Here is a 20814-nt window from a genome sequence, read left to right on the forward strand (position 1 = left end):
CAGAGGGGGAATGCTGGCTGAGGGTTCATGTGCTGGAAACCTGTGGGACAAACCTCCTACAGGGTGGTGTTACTACTGAACAGCCTCTCTCATGTGGCATCTCCTTTGGCTGAGTTATGGAGCAGTATTTTCAGGGATGGAGATAATAATACTGCCTGCCCTCTTTGTTTCTCCCTGTCCTCAGAGATGTTTCTTTAGGCACTTGTGATGCTTCTTATGGGTTAGGGCTGGGACAGATATCCTGCTAGAGAACCCAAGATGGTGGGGAAGCTGGCTGTTCACCATAATCTCATTTTTTCCAGTGTAGAAACAATGTTTGGGGAAATTTTCTGTGCCCTAGGTGCTGGGCAGAATTGGGGGAGGGGTATTGTGAATGTGAAAGTCTCTTTGTCTTTTTTCGTTTCTGAAAATTGTCTTTTTTCATTCCTGTGGCCCCAGGAACTGTCTTGTCTTCATATGTGATTTCTGGGTTATTTCTGGTGATACTTTCAGCACTGTATATTTGTTTTGGGTTTTCTTTTTCTTTTATTTAAGAAAAATTCTTTTTCTTTTTTTTTTCACATAGGGTCTTGCTGTGTTGCCCAGGCTGATCTCAAACTCCTGGGCTCAAGCAATCTTCTCTCCTTAGCCTCTTGATTAGGCAGGATTACAGGTGCGATGTTGTATGAATCTGTTTTTCATTTTCTTTGGAGGCAAGTGAAACACCTTTTTGGAGCCACAATTATTATTTTTTAAATAACAGCTTTATTGAAATATAATTTACATACCATAAAGTTCACCCTTTTAAAGTGTAAATTTTAGTGGTTTTTATTAACAATGTGTATTACCACAATCTGATTATAGAACATTTTCCTCACCCCCAAGAGAAATCCCGTGTCTATTACCAATCACTGTCTATTTGCCACTACCCCGGCCACTGGCAGCTGCCATCGTACAGCCACTTACATTGTTCGTTTGCTTATTTACACCAACTACCTTACTGACTCTATGGATTTGTCTATTCTGGACATTTCATATAAGTGAAATAAAATGTGTGGTCTTTTGTAAAGTTCTTCCATGTTCTAGCAGTTACTAGTACTTTTTATGGCTTAATAATATTCCATTGTATGGATATATACTATATTTTGTTTAGCCATTGACAGTTGATGGACACTTGAGTTGTTTCCCTTTGTGGCCATTATGAATAATGCTGGTATGAGCATTGATGCACAGGTTTTTGTGTGGACATGTTTTCAGTTTTCTTGAATACAGGCGTATCTTGTTTTCTTGCTCTTTCCTTTATTGTACTTCAAGTATTATGATTTTTACAAATTGAAGTTTTGTGGCAACCCTTTGTTGAGCAAATCTGTCAGCACTATTTTTCCAGCTGCATGCGCTCACTTTGTGTCTCTGTGTCACATTTTGGTAATTCTCAAAATATTTCAAACTTTTATTATTATTATTTTTGAACAGAGTCTTGCTCTGTTGTCCAGGCTGGAGTGCAGCAACACGATCTTGGTTCAGTGCAACCTCTGCCTCCTGGGTTCAAATGAGCATGTCTGGCTAATTTTCCTATTTTTATTTTTATTTTTTATTATTTTTATTTTTTTTTAATGGTTAAGATGGTAAATTTTTTATTATGTGGGCTTTCAAAACCATAATAATAATAATAATAATAAAGAGTATAGATACAGCGGCATGGTATGAATTGTATTGGGGTTGGAAGAGAGAGAAAGTGAAACCAGTTTAGAGGCTGTTGCCCTAGGCCTGGTGAGAGGTAACTAGGGCAGGGACAGGAGAAAGGAAGAGGAGTTCTCAAGATAGAATTAGTAGGATTTGGCACCTGTGGGAAACTCGCTTGAGGGAGAGTGTCAGAGATGGCTTGGAGGTTCTCAACCAATGCTAATGAGAAAATGATGGAGGCTTTCCCAGAAATAGTGACTTATGTGGGGAGATAAGGAATTTGGTTTTGGATTAATTCTGACTGCAGGTTGTGGCCAGTTGTGCTGGAGCTGGTCTAATTATACTGTGTGCTAAGAGCTGTTGGAAGCTCTTTTCTGTTTGTTTTGCATTTTCTCTCATGTTTCTATGTGTTTGAACTTCAGCTTCTTAGTTGGCCTTGCTCAATGGTTTATCCCTAACTTTTCAAATTAAGGGCGAGTTGCACATTTTGAAATGTGGGTGTCTCAGGAGTTCGTTCACTGAATCCTTCAATTTGGGGTTGAATGTCTACAGGAGTGGTTGTAAAAATTAGGGAGTTATGAGGCTTTCTTTACTGAAAAACTAATTTTCCTATTTTTAGTAAAGACTGGATTTCACCATGTTGGCCAGACTGGTCTTGAGCTCCTGACCTCAAGTGATCTGCCTTCCTTGGCCTCCCAAAGTGCTGGGATTACAGGTGTAAGCCACCATGCCTGGCCCCTTTTAAAATTATTATTATATCTGTTATGGTGATCAGTGATCTTTGTTACTATTGTAATGGTTGTGGAGTGCCAATGAACTGCACTCCTGTAGGACAGTAAACTTAATAAATGTTTTGTGTATTGTGACTACACCACCAATTGGCTTTTCTCTCATATCTCTTTTCTGCTCAGACCTCCCTATTCACTGAGACACAATGATATAGAAATTAGAATAGTTACAACCCTACAGTGTCTTTTAAGTGTTCAGGTAAAAGGAAGAGTTGCACATCTCTTTCTTTAAATCAAAAGCTAGAAATGATTAAGTTTAGTGAGGAGCGTGTGTCAAGATGGGCCAAAAGCTAGGCCTATTGTGCTGGTTAGCTGTTGTAAATGCAAAGGGCAAATTCCAAAGGAAACTATTAATAAAAGTTCTGCTCCATTGAACACATGAATGATAAGGAAGCAAAATAGCATTATTGCTTATATGGAGAAAGTTTGAGTGGTCTGGCTAGAAGATCAGACCAGCCACAACATTCCTTTAAGCCAAAGCCTAATCCAGAGCAAGGCCCTAACTCTTCTCAATTCCTTGAAGGCTGGGAGAAGTGAGGAAGCTGCAAAATTAAAGTTTGAAGCCAGCAGAGGTTGGTTCATGAGGTTTAAGGAAAGAAGTCATCTTTATAACCTGTAAGTGCAAGGTAAAGCAGCAAGCACTGAGTGATGTAGAAGCTTCAGCATGTTATCCAGAAGATCTAGCTGAGATAATTGATGAAGGTGGCTATGCGAAAGAACATATTTTAAAGTAGATGGAACAGCCTTCTGTTGGAAGAAGATGCCATCTAGGCCTTTCATAGCTAGAGAGGAGAGGTCAATGCCTGGCTTCAAAGCTTCAAAGGACAGGCTGACTCTTGTTAGGGGCTAATGCAGTTGGTAACTTTAAGTTGAAGCCCATGCCCATTTATCATTCTGAGAATCCTAGAGTCTTTAAGAATTATGCTAAACCTAGTCTGCCTGTGCTCTACAAGTGGAACAACAAAGCCCGGATGATAGCACCTATGTTTACAGCACAGTTTACTAAATATGTCCAGCCCGCTGTTGAGACCTACTGCTGAGAAAAAAGATTTCCTTTCAAAATATTGCTGTTCATTGACAATGACCTGTGCTCTGATGCACGTGTACAAGGAGATTAATGTAGTTTTTATGCTTGCTAAAACATTCATTCTGTAGTCCATGAACCAAGAAATGCTTCCAATTTTTAAAGTCTTATTTAAGAAATACATTTCATAAGGCCATAGCTGCTATAGATAATGATTCCTCCGATGGATCTGGACAAAGTAAATTGAAAACCTTCTGGAAAGGCTTCACCATTCTAGATGCCATTAGGGACATTTGCAATTCATAGGAGGAGGTCAAAATATCAACACTACCAAGAGTTTGGAAGAAGTTGATTTCAACCTTCACAAATTACTTTGAGGGGTTCAAGTCTTCAGTAGAGGAAGTAACTGCAGACTTGCACAATCTTTTTTTATTTTTTATTTTTTATTTTTAGACAAGGTCTCACTCTGTTGCCTGGGCTGGAATGTAGTGATGCTCACCACAGCCTTGACCTTCTGGGCTCAGATTATCCTCTCACCTCAGCCTTTTGGGTAGCTGAGACTACAGGTGTGCGCCACTGCAACCAGCTAATTTTTTGTGTTTTCCGTAGAGCTGGTTTCGCCATGTTGCCTAAGCTAGTCTTTAACTCCTGGACCCAAGCGACTCACCTGTCTTGGCCTCCCAGGGTTCTGGGGTTACAGGTGTGAGCCACCATGCTCAGCCAAGTTCCATAATTTTATTTGATTTAAAATTTACCGAGACTACAGAGACAGCTTTGTAACTTCTAGTACCATCGCTGAGAAAAAGTCGAATAGTAGTAGTATGATGCAGCAGCAGCAAAAGAACAAGGGTAATTCAGAACTAGATAAGTCATTGAATGATGAAGTGGTAATTGTGTTATGAGTTGGTATTTTCCTCTGTATAGTACTAAGTGTTTATTTCTGGGATTACTTTACATTTCTCAACTCTGCAAGTGTAATATTTGTATTAAATAGTAATTTGTGTGGGCTTCAAAATTAATATAGACTTGATGTGGGAAAATTTTGGGTCATGTTTGACAAAATACTTGCAACGTAATATCTGAAATTAGGTAGATAATTTCAGGTATAACAAAGGTGAAGTTATGAAGATAAGAGTTTTTTATTCCACTGAAAGGAAACTGAAAATGTTGTTTAGAAGGGAGCAAATCTAAATTGTAAACAAGTAAAATTCAACACAATATTTTGAGAAACAGTGACAATCAGTATTCTCAAAATTTAATATCAAGGAGAAAAATTAGTTTCTAAATTATTTGAAAGACAACTTCTCTTAAAATTAGCCTTTGGAATTTATTCTTGCTAATGGTCTTATGACAAGCCTTATGATCCCATCATGGATATTTATATAGGAGAGGAGATCATCATGTGATTTTTTTTGTTTGTTTGAGGCAGTTCTTTTCACTTTGTGAAACTAGTGGAATCATACTTGATTATTCTTTCTTATTTTTAGGTAAAATTCCAGGCAAGCATGTTAACTAGGGAAGGCCCTGTTGGTACCATGGAAATAGCAGGAGACCAAGAATCAAGAGATCAGGTTCTGAAGCCCCACTCTGCCACTAAGACGTTATCAACTTATTTGGGCCTTGATTTTCTTTTCCATATAGCACATTCATTTGTATGTTCTCTCAAGTCCCATTTTTAATATTTTTTGATAGAGTATACAGAATAATTTTGGTTTTGGTAGGAATTAAGATAAGGTATATATGAAGTATAATTTTTTTTTTTTTTTTGAGACGGAGTTTTGCTCTTGTTGCGTAGGCTGGAGTGCAATGGCGCGATCTCAGCTTGCTGCAACCTCCACCTCCCAGGTTCAAGTGATTCTCCTGCCTCAGCCTCCCAAGTAGCTGAGATTACAGGCATGCATGACCATGCCCGGCTAATTTTGTATTTTTAGTAGAGACGGGGTTTCTGCATGTTGGTGAGGCTGGTCTTGAACTCCAGACCTCAGGTGATCCACCTGCCTCAGCTTGCCAGAGTGCTGGGATTACAGGCATGAGCCACCACGCCCAGCCTGAAGTATAATTTTTAAATATATGTGCTTTCACAAAAATGAGGAGCAAGTAGAGAGTTGATAAAAACTTCATGAACTCAGGTTGGAAAACAGTTTGTGTTAGATGTGTTATTGTTGTAATGTGTGCCAGTCTATACTATGAATCCTAGGAGAACAACCATGTACCCTGTAATGGAAAAAACTCCTGTGATCAAAGAAGGTGGTAGGGAAAAGGACACACAAAAGAAGAGTTCTAGTTGGGAGAGTTATGCTAACTGTTGTAAAATTGAAAAAGAGCTATGAAATGATTGCCAACAAGTCTTGAACTATGTATACTTTCTTTTGTTGTGGTGACTGTTTTTGTGAAATTAAATGCTTCATTTATTCCATTTATAAATTATTAGCTGCATTCTAGGCCCTTGTGTTAGAATTGAGGACTAGAGTAGAGAACAAGATAAACTTGAATCCTTCCTTTTTGGAATTCAACTTTTAATAATAGATATGGAAAATAAACAAGACATTTAAAAATTGTGATATATGCCGTGAAGAAAATAAACAGTAATGTGATAGAAAGTAATGGGAGAGATAGGGGTTGGGAATTGTGGCCTGAATGTTGGAAAGCAGCTAACTAGAAAAGACCAGGCAGATAAAAGGCAGATAAACACCTTGAGATGTAAAAAGGAACAGAAACAAGAGCCAACTGAGAGAAGGAAAGAATAGCCTGAGATGGGTTTATAGAAGGACCACCATTTAGGATATTGACCATGGTAAGGTGTTGAGATTTTATTCCAAGTGCAGTGGAAAACTGTTGAGGGGTTTAAGCAGGAAAATTACTTGGTGCAATAAACATTTTTCAAATATCACTCTTCGTGGAAATGCATTAGAGGGAGGCAAGAATGGAAGTTTGCTATTAGTAGAATAGGAGAGAGATAATCATGGTTCAGTTTAGACAAGGGTGGTAGCATTCACTGGAGATGAAAAAAGTGGGCCGGGCGTGGTGGCTCACACCTGTGATCCCAGCACTTTGGAAGGCCGAGGCAGGCGGATCACGAGGTCAGGAGATCGAGACCATCCTGGCTAACACAGTGAAACCCCGTCTCTACTAAAAATACAAAAAATTAGCTGGGTGTGGTGGCGGGCGCCTGTAGTCCCAGCTACTCGGGAAGCTGAGGCAGGAGAATGGCATGAACCTGGGAGGCGGAACTTGGAGTGAGGCGAGATCGCGCCACTGCACTCCAGCCTGGGCGACAGATCGAGACTCCGTCTCAAAAAAAAAAAAAAAAAAAGAAAAAAGAAAAAAGTGGACAGAGTTCAGAGTTGATGCATATTTTGCAGAAAGGACTGACAGAATTTGCTAATAGGCTATGTATGGGGAGGTAAGGGAAATAGTGCCAAATGTAGATTTTTTTTTTTAAGAAAACACCTAAAATTGGTCTTTTAAAACATTTATTCTCCCTGCCTTAAAACATGATAGTTAATACTAGTATTCTACATAGTAAATGTTTCCTTGACACTTATATAATTTTTATTTATTTTTTTTTTTAGGCTTATGCATCTGGATGTGACATTGTAATACTGGGAAGCGATTTTGAAAGATTACAGATAATCCCAGGAGCTAAACATGGAAATATTCAAGTGGGATGTGTAGACTGTTCAATGCAACAAGGCAAGGTTTGTAATCTTCTAATATACAAATTTGTTTGGAATATGGTTTTTGTCAGGATAATCTCTGAAGTGTGTATTTCCTATTGAATTGGCTTTGTTTCAAAGATAGTGTAGCTAGAAAAATTTTTGGCTCTCTAAGATGCATTCTGTAGAGTGCCAGAAATTCTATTCTTATATAATTTTAAGTTATAGCATCATCTTCTCTGAGAAAGAAATATAATACTTACTGATATAGAATGAGTCTAAAGCTTACATATTTAAAAGGTGATTGGATTGGGGAAAAGGAGTAACAGTAAATCTTCAATATTTACAAATAAACTAAAGGAAATGATTTAGAGTATTTTTTTTTTTGTCTGTAAACAGGTAGTTATCTCCTTGTAACTTCTGTGTAACAAGGGCTGTGTAACTTTTTGTGGAAATGAAAAACTCTTCGAGAGTTTATAATATTCTAAGCCCATAAGAAAAGTGAAAAACTTTATCTGGACTTCTATTTGCATATGAAAAGTAGAAAGGTAACCTTGAAAGTAAAATAGCAACAACATAAACAAAAGAAACAAAGTATAAAATTCTTCTAGATCAGGTTAAATACAGTTCCTGTAGTACCAAAATGAGAAAGTCATACTACTAGGCAAGGCAGCATAATATATAGCTTAAAATAACTCCATATAGGCGTAGATGGTAAGGCCTATATACAGTTGTAGCTAGACTGGACTGAACTTCGCAAATATATGATTCCACTAGAACATTTTGTGTAAGCAATCAAAATGGTCATATTAAGAGTCCATGGACCCAATCATTTGTTTTTAAATCTAATCTTCATTTGAGGTAAACTTTCTAGGATTAAAAGTTGCCACCTGGGACTTAAAGCTATTAATTATAAAAAGAGTTTCTGTTTTCTGAATCTTCACATATTTGTTGGACTACTGTTCTTTTTGTTACATGGTAGTCCTTCCCTTTAATATAGTTACAAGTGTCCCCTATCTTTTGTTGTGGCCTTTTATGACTTCTCACTATACAACGAAAATGATCTTTATTATGGAATGCTGAAAATCCTTGAGATTTTTTTTTTTGTTTTTTGTTTGTTTGTTTTGTTTTTTGTTTTTCAGATGGAGTCTCGCTCTGTTGCCCAGGCTGGAGTGCAGTAGTGCAATCTCGGCTCACTGCAGCCTCTGGCTTCCGGGTTCAAACAATTCTCCTGCCTCAGCCTCCCAAATAGCTGGAATTACAGGTGCCCACCATCATACCCGGCTAATTTTTGTATTTTTAATAGAAACGGGGTTTCATTATGTTGGTAAGTCTGGTTTCAATCTCCTGACCTTGTGATTCGCCCTCCTCGGCCTCCCAAAGTGCTGGGATTACGTGAGCCACTGCGCCCAGCCTATCCTTGAAATTTTTATTTTCATTCTCTTCATGTTTGTTTGATCTCCTAGCTCTTTTGTTCTGTAATCTTTCTTAACTGTATAAAAACTTGCTTAATACCATCTAGGCTCACATGGAGCTGGTTAATGTTAAAAATCTAATTTAATACTTTCCAATATGAGCTATCTTTTTGTGATAGACTATATGACAGTCCAGGTTAGAATGAAGAAATCATGGCCAGGTGTGGTGGCTCATGCCTGTAATCCCAGAGCTTTAGGAGGGTCAAGGTGGGCAAATCGCTTGAGACCAGGAGTTTGAGACCAGCCTGGGGCAACTCTGTCTCTACAAAAATAAAAATAAGAAGTAAATAGCCAGACGTGGTGGTATGCTCCTGTAGTCCTAGCTACCCGGGGAGCTGAGGCGGGAGAATCACTTGAGCCCAGGAGTTCCAGGCTGCAGTCAGCTCTGATGGCACCACTGCACTGCAGCCTGGGTGACAAAGCAAGACCCCATCTCTACAAAGAAAAACAAAAAGAGGAATTAAGAACTCATTTGGTTTTATAATCATTCTAATGAAGAAATATTTTCTTCGTTTACAGATATCAGTATTATCATAGTGGTTCCTTAAAGTATCAGGAAGAAAATTGGCAGGTTCTGGTACCTGGGGACTTCTGACTGTTTACATTTAAAAAGGAAATGTTCTTTGGGAAGCCGAGGCAGGTGGATCATGAGGTCAGGAGTTCAAGACCATTCTGGCCAAAATAGAGAAACCCCGTCTCTACTAAAAAATACAAAAAAAAATTAGCTGGGTGTGGTGGCGGGCGCCTGTAATCTCAGCTACTCAGGAGGCTGAGGCGGAGAATCACTTGAACCCGGAAGGCAGAGGTTGCAGTGAGCTGAGATTGTGCCACTGCACTTCAACCTGGGTAACAGTGTGAGACTCCGTCTCAAAAAAAAAAAAAAGAAGGAAATGTTAACATCATAGGCACCTGTATTTTTATTATTACTGTTTTTTTCTTTGTACTGTACTACCACCTAATTCATTTTTCTGAGAAAATTAATCCTCATTTATCCTTTTATTCATCAGCTTCAAAGTATTCTTAGCCTATTACGTTGGAAAAGTTCAAATTGTTCACCTTGGTGTGAGGCCTTTTACAACCTGGCTCAGATCTGCCTTTTTAGTCTCAGGTACACTATTCTGTTATAAGGAGCACTCTCTTCTTGGTGGGATGGTGGTCATTCACCTCTAAACATACATTGCCTCTTTTAATCTTTACACCTGTTTTCATACTATGCCCTATTTATAAAGTTGAATACTCACTGCTTTTTGAAATCCCACCCATAATTAAAGGCCCAAACTAAACACTTCCTCCAGATCAATGCAGCACAAGTGATATCTATATCCTAAGAACTCAGAACGCTTAAAATATCCATTCACAGTTTTTTCTCCATGTTTGTTGTGTCCTCATTTCTTACCTTCTCTTTACTAGATCATATGTTCTTTTTTCTATCCCTGATTCATTCATTTAATCTCTCTCTGTGTTTGATTTCCAATATTTTGATGTTCTTTATATGAGACTCACTCAAGTTATAGTAGTAGTTACCTTATAAAACAGAGCCAGGAAAGGTTATGATCCATCACTTTAAAAAGTAAATTCAAAGGATAAAGTAGAATATGTTTTAAAATGTACTCAGGGAGTTTCCAGAGGAATAGAACTAAGTTATATTTTTGAAAAGTTAATGTACACTGACAGAATTGTCAATTTAGAGGATAGATGACGACAATTAACATTTACTGTGCATATTGTTTGTCACTTATATGCTAGGTGTTTTACAAATGTTATTTCAACCCTCAAAATAATGCTGTTAGGAAGATAGTATTGTACATATTATGAACACTGTTATGGAAACTAACGTTTGGAGAGATTAAGTGGCTAGTTACGTAGTAAGTAGCAGTTCTAGGAGTCTAATGCAGATGTGATAGTCTTCAAAACTGACATTCTTAAGCATCAGTGAATGAAATTGTGTGTATTGGCATATTTAAAGTTAGAGTATTCATTTCTTTGCTTTTTTTGATTCATAAGTAAGTTAACATATCCCTAATAAGTTCCTTTTTTCTTTTTAAAAGATTGCAGCATCTTATGGAAATGTTATCTCCATTTTTGAACCAGTTAACCTACCGAAACAAAAGAAAAATTTGGTCAGTAATTTATGATTTCTTCTTTTAGGAATTGAAATGTTTTAGGTATTGAAAGAGTGTAAAATCAGAGTGATCATCGAGTAGATCGGTATAACTTATATACTGTAATTGAACCCACATGTTAAATTCCATTTTGATATTAAAAATAAATTTTTCATTGGAATAGAACTCAAATAAATTGTGCCAATGAATTGTTGAAATGCTTTATTATTTTATTTCTGACATTTTTAATTTTATAATATTTCAAGTCAGTAACCTAAAGTTTGGCACTACTTTATTGCTAGTATCAAATACCGTTGTCCAGCCATATGTGGTACTTTTTCCTTTGTTTCATAATCTACCTTTATACAGGTTTTCTGCCTCTTCAGGGCTTAACTTTCTTGCATTATTTAGATCATGTAATACAGTCGTTAACAGGTCAATGAATGTTTTTCTTAATAAGGAAGCTGTACTCAGAAATAGTTCTGAAAACTGGTTACCCAATAGTTTATAAATATTCGGATCATGTTAGCAGATTTTATAGGTTCTTTAATGCTCGTGCCTGTAATCCTCTCTATTTGGGAGGCTGAGGCAGGAGGATTGTATAAGGCCAGGAGTTTGAAACCAGCCTGGGCAAGATTTTAAAAAAAGTTTAGCCAGGTATGGTGGCACATGGCTACAGTCTCAGCTGCTCAGGAGGCTGAGACAGGAGGATCATTTGAGCCCAAAAATTTGAGGTTGCGGTGAGCAATGTTCGCACCACTGCATTCCAGCCAGGGTGACACAGAGAGACCCTGTCTCTAAAATAAAAATAAAAACAAACCATCTGAAAGAAGATAAGTATAGTGTCATTGAAAGAGCACTGTAAGGGAGCTAAATGATGAGAAATTATGAACACAAAGAAGGAAACAACAGACACTGAGGTCTACTTGAGGGTGGAGTGTGGCAGGAGGGAGGGGAGCAGAAAAGATAACTATTGGGTACTGGGCTTAATACCTGGGTGATGAAATAATCTGTATAAGAAAATCCCTTGACACAAATTTACTTATGTAACAAACCTTCACATGTACTCCCAAACCTAAAATTAAAAGATTTTTTTTTTTTTTTAAAAAAGAGCAGTGTATTGGGAGTCATAGGACTGGTTTCTATTTCTGGGTCTATCTAGCTAGTTGGTCTTAGGTAAGTCAGCCTTATGAAATTCTTTGCTTAACTCTCAAATTGATTAATATCTGTTCAGTCTTGATGGGAATATTATTAGGCTAACATGTCAAAGACGGTTTAGGAATGTATTAATTATAAAGGACTAAACTGTTTTAATAGCAGACATACCTTTATATATCTTTCGATAGTTTTCATGTCATCTTCACTTAGCTCATTAGTATTTTACAAATTACTTCAAACCTAGTTTGTGCAGCTATTATTTCTTCTTTTTACGAATAAGGCAGTGGAGTAGGCTCAAAGAATATAGTGACTTGACCAGTGAAGCAGCTGTTAAGCCACAGAACTAAGAGTAAAACCATCTGTATTGATTCGTAGGTGTGAGTGTTCTTTCGTTACCTTGTGTTAATGAAAACTACTTTCTGAGTTAATTTTTATCTTTAAATTTCATGGAAATAGTGTTCACACTTCTGATTTCTATTTGTTTTTATAGATTGCCTAGTGAATCCAATATTTGAGCCTCTTAAAGCCTTAAGAATTAGTAATTGGCAGTACTAAAAAGAATTTTTTAAGGTGATTACCCCACCCAGCCCAGAACAGTGTATTTCAATACTCAATAAATATTTATTAAATAAAATAAGTAGCTTTTGAAAATCAGTATGTTATGTTAAAATGCCTTTATTGGGAAGGATAGAATAGAGAATTTCAGTGTTTGCCCATTTTCTCCTTTACTAATTATAATTGATGAATGTAATCTATAAAACTCAAAAAGAGGCTGGTTTATTGGCTTATCAGCACTGACTTTGCAGAAAGGATAATAAAAAACTTGATGAAGAAGGGCAAAAGTGGATCAAATGGTAAAGTTATAGACTTGAAAGATGTGTAAAATCTATGATTCTAAAATATAGTCTCAGAATCTTTAGATCCTTGTAAAAATATATTCTTTCCTTTTCTTTGTATATTATGGAGTATTCTTGTAAGGTGGTGGTCTTCATGAGAGTTGCACATCACAACTACCATTGGATACATGTGCCCAGATCCTGCCCTGGGAATTTCTAAATCTGTAGCTGTGGGATTGTGTCTATGCACTTATATGTCTTGTTCTAGAGAGGGTTCTGGTATGTACTGTGATTGAAAGACATTCCTGCGAGGCAGTGTTTCATGAAAGCATATTCTGTAGGTCACCTATGTCAAAATCACCTGGGATGTTAAAGTACAGGTTTCTGTGCCCCATCCTGAAGCTTTTGAACCTGAATTTTTGGGCACAGGTCTTGGAAATTTGAATTTTTAGTAACATCTCAGGCTATTATTTGTTGTACCAAAGTTTGAGAGCCACCACATTAAGAGAGTATGAATCTCAATCTGTAATTGGGCTGTGAACTCAACTTAGTGTAGGCCACAACCTGAATTTAAAAAGAGAATGAAATAGAGAAAATATCAGAGTATGTCACATGTAATAAGGTCAAACATAGGTTATATTTATTTGTATGTGTGTGTGTTCTGGGTCAGAGGACATGTACATTGTATATTTCTTACTGATTTGCAGGCAGAAAAAAAGGGAAAAATTTCGCTTTAAGAAGTTGTAAGGCCATAAATTATATAGTAGTATCAAAATGTTACATCTTTTATTCTGAATTTTCCCACATACTATTATGATCTCAGATGGGGACAAAACAGTAAAAGAGAAGGAAACGTCAAATAGTAAAGCCACAGACACATTTAAAATTAAATTTTTAACTGTAATAATAATAAAGTAATAATTAAATCTGAGGCTAATAAGACTGTTATCCAAGGTAGCATATGGTTATTGATTGTTTATACTAAAGATAGAATTTTGACCACCAGTTATGGATATTCTCTCACATACCTTCTTTATCATGTGTTCTCTATTTTTGTTGACCGAATTGAACATTTTGTTATCTTTAAAATTGACTGCCTGTGTTATTGTAAGAATAACAAGCATAAACGTACACATTTGACAGAGAAAATATGCCAATCATAATGGGCTAAATGACTCTTTTCTCAATTTTAGGAATTATATAGTCAGTGGCAGAAAAGTGGCCAATTTTTTCTGGAATCAATAGCACACAATATAACCTGGGATCCCACAGGTAAGAAAATAAGCAGGATTAACTAAAATGAAATATCACTTGCTTAGTTGTTCTTATTTTTATTACTCTCATGTATTTCACTTCTGCTGTGTGTGAGATTGTGGGGAATACCAAAGAAGTAAAATGGATTATGCCCTTTTAGAGTTTATACTGAAATGAAGACAGATATGCACTGTAAGAAATGAGAGAATGTTCTAAGTGCCATAATAGGATACCCATTGTTTTTGGAAAGAGATATTTCTCTGGAGAATTAAGGTCTCATTGAAAAGGAGCCTTTGGACCTGAGAGTAAACAGAGTTTAGCAATGAGAGTTGCTAAACTCTCATTGCATAGATGGAACAGGAAAAAAGTGAAATTTAAGAAAATATATGCTGGGCGTGGTGGCTCACGCCTGTATTCCCAGCACTTTGGGAGGCTGAGGTGGGCAGATCACCTGAGGTCGGGAGTTCAAGACCAGCCTGACCAACATGGAGAAACCCTGTCTCTACTAAAAATACAAAAAATTAGCCGGGCGTAGTGGCGCGTGCCTGTAATCCCAGCTACTTGGGAGGCTGAGGCTGGAGAATCGTTTGAACCTGGAAGGTGGGGTTGCGGTGAGCTGAGATCATGCCACTGCACTCCAGCCTGGGCAACAAGAGTGAAACTCTGTCTCAAAAAAAAAAAAAGGAAGAAAATATAATGAATATATGTATCAGTTATCTATTTCTGCATTAGAAAAGCATCCTCCAAAATGATAGATGGCTTATAACATCCGTCATTTTATTGCTTATGATTCTGTTGGTCAGGAAGGCTCTGTGGGAATGGCTTATCTATTGTTCCATGTGGTAGTGACTGAAGCAATTTATCTGCAGCTAAAAGATCCAAGAAAGGCTTTGTTCACATATCTGGGCCTTGCTGCTTGCTATCTACTGGAATGCCTTTGTTCTCCTCCACATGGCCTCTTCTATGGCTCTCTCTAGCAGGGCAGCCTGGATTTTACATGGTGGCTGCATTGTGAGAGTGAAAGTAGAAGCTGCAAGGAAGTCCCAGAATGTTATTGCTGCCACATTATATGGTCACAAGTCCAGCTAATATTAAGGGATGGGAGACATAGACTCCACCTCTTGATGAAAGATATGGCAAAGTCATATTACATGGAGACATCAACACAGGGATACATAATTTATTGGGAGCCATTTTTACCATTTCATGAAAGTGAGGGAAGGCACAGAGAAAGAAAGCATAAGATACATTATAATAAGGATTAGTACTTCACTGTGCTGAGTCTCAGTGGTGGTAAGGAGATAAGACCTTACCGTGTTATAGGAGACCTTTAAAGTCATGCTAAAAAATTTGAATTTAATTCTTTATGGTTGTCTAAAAACTATAGGTTTTCAAAAGAGGCTAGTGATATAAGATTTATGTTTTTGAGAGTTAGAAGTGAGTTAGAAGGGTCAGTGGCAAATGCAACAGGAGGAGGAGTGACCTTTGGAGAGGTTGTATTCTCATTAGTCTGGATGAGAAATAAGAACTTATTTCAATGCCTTTTCCATAGTAGGTGCTCAATTAATATTAAATGAATTAATGAATAGTGAAAGGTGTAAGTGGATATGAAATGTGTTTAGGCAGTAGAATTGACATTACTTGACAACTGGATTTGAAATTACTTTGAGAGTATCTATGACCACACAAAGAGTAATATGTAGGAGTTAGAGGTAGTGTGGAACATAAGGTATTAATTGTATATATGGACCTTGAGAAGCTTGTGTATCATAAAGCAATATATAGACATTTGAATCTCGAACATAAAAAGTTATCTTTGGGGCTGGGCACGGTGGTTCAAGCCTGTAGTATCAGCACTTCAGGAGGCTGAGTGGGGAGAATTGCTTGAGCCCAGGAGTTTGAGACCAGCCTGGGCAACATAGGGAGACTCCATCTCTACAAAAAAATTTTTGAAAAGTTAGTCAGGCTTGGTGGCTGGCACCTGAGGTCTCAGCTATTCAGGAGGCTGAGGTGGGAGGCTTGTTTGAGCCCAGGAGGTTGAGTCTGCAGTGAGCCATGATTGTGCTACTGCTTTCTAGCCTGGGTGACAGAGCAAGACTTTGTCTCAGGAAAAAAAAAAAAAAAAAAAGAAAAGTTATCTTTGAGACATAGAAGTCATCAGAGAGAGAGATAAAAATATTGGTAAACTGATTAATGCCTTTCTTTTGTGTCCAAATTTACTATTGTATCTTGCCTAAATCATAAGATTTTCTGTTTTAGACTTTTTATACTTTTTTCCTGCTTTACTATCCATAATATCCTGCTTTAATATATGTAATTTAATATCTGTAATATCTAATTCTTAGAGTTTGAAATCAGTATACCTTATTATATCTTACCTACTTTTGTTCCATTCCATACCTGGGATTAATTTTGTATTCTGTATTAAATTCTTAATCTTTTATGGGATATCTTAATTTTGTCTTCAGTTTATATTAAGCAAGAAAACTTGTATCTGTTGGTAAGTTCAAAAGTGGAATAATCAACATATTTAAATGGAATGTTTCATTACTTCTTGTGCTTTTTTTTCCCTCCTGTCTATGAAATCTTCTATCTAGTTGCTCTACTATTTATTGAGCTTCTGCTTAGTGCCTGGCCTGTGCTAGAGACTTTGTGCATATTATATAGCTAATCCTTACAACAACTGTATTTAAACCTCAAATTTTATAGATGAGAAAACTGAAGCTCAGAAATTACCCAACTAGATCAAATTCACATGGCTAATTAAGCATCTTACTTGGGATTTAGAGACAGGGATTTCTGATCTAAAGTCTATGCCAGAGATCCACTTTCCTTTTGAAACAAGAAAACGAGGGCCAAGCATGCTGGCCCATACCTGTAATCCCAGCAGTTTGGGAGGCTAAGTTGGGAGGATTGCTTGAGCCCAGGAGTTTGAGACCAGCCTGGGCAACATAGCAAGACCCTGTCTCTGCAAAAAATTAAACAAAGTGATTATTCTAGAAATACACAAATCTATAGTCTTTAATTGCCAAGGTGAATGCTATCTTTATTGTCAGCTTTTTTGCCGAAATTGCTTGTCTTTTGTATGAATGATAGCACGACCTTCTACTTAATTCCCAAGTCATAGAGTTGGAATCTGTCCTTTAAACCTCTTGTTTTTTTTTCTGTATTTATTTGGTGTCAAATCTTGACAATTCTTTTTTTGATTTTTTCTTGAGACAGGGTCTTGCTCTGTTGCCCAGGCTAGACTGCAGTAACACAATCATAGCTCACTGCAGCCTTGACCTCCCAGGCTTGAGTGATCCTTTCACCTCAGCCTCCCTAGTGTCTGGTACTACAAGTGCGTGTCTAACTAATTTTTGTAATTTTTTTCTGTAGAGACAGGGTTTCACTATGTTGCCCAGGCAGGTCTTGAACTCCTGGGCTCAAGCAGTCCTCCCACCTTGGCCTCCCAAAGTGGTAGTATTACAGGTGTGAGCCACTGCACCCAGCCTTGACAATACTTTTTGAAATGGCTTTCAATTGCTTGCTTTTTAAATATTTGGTTGAGATCCTCATTATTTACCATCTGAATTTTTTTTTTTTTGAGATGGAGTTTCGCTCTTGTTGCTCAGGCTGGAGTGCAATGGCGTGATCTGAACTCACTGCAACCTCTGCCTCCTGGGTTCAAGTGATTCTCCTGCCTCAGCCTCCTGAGTAGCTGGGTTTACAGGCATGCTCCACCATGCCCGGCTAATTTTATATTTTTAGTAGGGATGGGGTTTCTCCATGTTGGTCAGGTTAATCTTGGACTCCCGACCTCAGGTGATCCACCCGCCTTGGCCTCCCAAAGTGCTGGGATTACAGGTGTGAGCCACTGTGTCTGGCCTACCATCTGAATTTCTGTAGTTAATTAACCAGGTTTAATAGTTTAATAGTTGGTTAACCACACACTTACGTTTTCCCTGATGTTGTCTGTCTCGAGTTGTTTTCTAAAAAGTATTTTTAACCTTCTTTGTATACTAGAGTCTTTGAAATTTTGATGAAAGTTTATGCACATATTGTATGTGTGATTTTTATATGTTATCTCAATAGAGGGAGACTCACAGGCCTCTCCATCTGTTGACTGCCCCTCTTCCAGTTAAGCCCTCTTGTTCTGAAATACAGATCCAATTTTGTAACAACTCCCCCACAATCCCCCACTGCCACTTGAAAATCTTTTACTCCCAACTACCTATAACAAAGTCCAAACGCTGTGAACTTGAAAAACTCTTCACAGTCTCACCTTGGCATTTTTTCCATAGTAATTTTTTTCTAGCCTTTCCGTGTACATTATTCGTTAACATATACCAGATTAAGAGGCATTCTTGGGAAAATATATGAACTTACATGTCTTCATGCCTTTGTTCATGTTATGTTTCCTTTCTGAAATGCCTGTCTCTTCTGTTTATTCATCCATTAAGGACCAGGTTGCATTTCATCACTTTTCCTGGCCCTTTTACTACAGGTACACATTAATGTCTCCTTCCTGTGGGCTTCCATAAAGCTTTGCACGCATTTCTATCATGTATGTAACACTTCTACATGGTATCATATTTCCATGTCTTTCTACTGAAATATGAACTCATGAAAAATGACAGTGTTTTGTTTGTCATTGTATTTCCAATGTCTAGCACAGTGCCTGGAACAAAGAAGATGCTCATTAAATACTTGTTAAATGAGAGATTATAAGATTTCTTCCTTTCTATCTCAAGCTATTTTAACAAAATTAAAATACAGCCTTCTCCTCCGTTCTTCAAAATTTTTTTTTATATTTGACTTTTTTTAGAAGTTGTTTTATATGAAATTCTTGAGCATGTAAATTAAGTCACTATTAAATACCTAAATAATAAATGATGAATAATATTTTTTTTTAGGCAGTCGTCTTTTAACTGGTTCCAGCTATTTGCAGCTCTGGTCCAATACTAACTTGGAGAAGCCAACTGAAGATGAAAATTTAAATAAAACAGATCTTAACTTTGGAGATTGGAGATGCATTTGGCATTGCAAGTAAGCAATTAATCAGGAGAGTAAACTGATAAACCTGTTGTTCTGTGTGGTTTTATTATAAATGTATTTTAGTTGTGTAAAACCACACTGACATAAAAAGTATTGATTTTTAGTCTTTGATATGCTTTTTGTTATACACAGATAATTCTCTATTTCCCGTGTTCTACAAATACATTTTTTAAAAATGTCAAATAAAATAGGAAGAAACAAACGTGTAAGGCTTACATGAAGACCATTAAATACAAACTTGCCAAATTATATGAAAAGATAGATGACTTTCATGCTTTTGAATGGAAGACTTCCTATTGTGAAGAAATCTATTTTTCCCACATAATCTATATATTGAACATAATCCTTGCCAAAATCTGAGTGGAATTTCTATTAAGCATAGTTCTAAACTCTACTTAAAAGGACAAATATGGGAAAGTCAGAGAAATTCTGAAAGAAAAGAAGAATAAAGATATACAGTATAGTAAAATGAATTCTAACGCCACAGATGATCAAGCATTTTGTTATTGATGTAGGAACAGACAGATTAGGATCCAGGATTAGGCTCTGGAGTGCAATGATGTGAGGCTTACTGCAACCTCCACCTCCCTGTTTCAAGCAGTTCTCCTACTTCAGCCTCCTGAGGTGCTGGGATTACAGGCACGTGCCGCCACACCTGGCTAATTTTTGTATTTTTAGTAGAGACGGGGTTTCACCATGTTGGCAAGGCTGGTCTTGAACTCCTGACCTCAGGTGATCCACCCGCCTCAGCCTCCCAAAGTGCTGGCATTACAGGTGTGAGCCACTGTGCTCAGCCTTAAGGTAGTCTTTTATAGCAGGGAAAACTAGCTAGCTCTGTAGATGGGAAATTAAGTTAGAGTCTTTCATACCTGATACCAAAACAAATGTGAGATGGAGGAAAAAATTTCTATAAAATGAAACAAATATTAGAGGAAAATACAGGTGAAATTTTATATTTTAGAGCTACATTGTCCAGTATGATAGCCACTAACTACATGTTATTATTGAGCACTTGAAATGCAACTAGTCCAAATTGAGATGTGCTGGACTTCAAAAGTTTAATATTAAAAATAGTGTAAAATATCTCTAACATTTTTAAAAAAATGTTGAAATGATGTTTTTATATATTAGGTTAAATAAAAAATATTAATTTCGCCTGTTTTAACTTTTTTTAAAAATGCGGCTGATAGGAAATTTAAAATTACATATTTGGCTAACATTTGTCATTTATGTTATATTGCTGTTCGACAAGAAATGCTGCTTTAGAGTTAGGGAAAGACTAAGAAGGACACCCAAACTGGAAATGGATAGGCTAGGAAAAATTAACAGTTCTAACCGTATCAATAAAACATTTCTATAAAGCATATTGTCCACAAGGAAAGAAACACAAACATGAGGAGAAATATGTGCAGTTTTGGGCAAATGCGTTTTTAAAAGTAGGCCTTAAATTAGTTAGAAAAGAACAGGTATAACAATAGTAAGCAACATTGGGCAATAGAGAGAAAATTTTAACAAGGTATAGAACATATTAAAAATAAGTGCAATAAGAGGTGATCTCACTTGAAATCAAGAATGTGAAATGTTCAGAAAAAGGGTGAATCTTATCTAATAGTGTTTAGAGAAATAGGTGCTCTTGTATACTGTCAATAAGGGAGTACAGTTGATATTATCTTTATTTTTTTTTTTTGAGATGAAGTCTCACTCTGTCGCCCAGGCTGGAATGCAGTGGTGTGATCTCGGCTCACTGCAAGCTCCGCCCCCCGGGTTCATACCATTCTCCTGCCTTGGCCTCCCAAGTAGTTGGGACTACAGGTGCTCACCA

General features: G+C 37.1%; 1 protein-coding gene across 6 annotated transcripts in view; it reads left to right on the top strand.

Annotated features, from left to right (window-relative positions):
* Positions 1-20814, top strand: part of DMXL1 (Dmx like 1) — a 185921-nt gene that overhangs the window by 19933 nt on the left and 145174 nt on the right. For all 6 annotated transcript variants that reach the window (XM_063665158.1, XM_063665156.1, XM_054489789.2 and 3 more), the window contains 4 exons: positions 7047-7172; positions 10654-10725; positions 13895-13973; positions 18851-18983. In XM_063665158.1, the coding sequence (XP_063521228.1) occupies positions 7047-7172; positions 10654-10725; positions 13895-13973; positions 18851-18983 (410 nt within the window). The remainder of the gene's footprint in view (positions 1-7046; positions 7173-10653; positions 10726-13894; positions 13974-18850; positions 18984-20814) is intronic.

Source organism: Pongo pygmaeus, chromosome 4, assembly GCF_028885625.2.
Source record: "Pongo pygmaeus isolate AG05252 chromosome 4, NHGRI_mPonPyg2-v2.0_pri, whole genome shotgun sequence".
Lineage (NCBI taxonomy): Eukaryota > Metazoa > Chordata > Mammalia > Primates > Hominidae > Pongo > Pongo pygmaeus.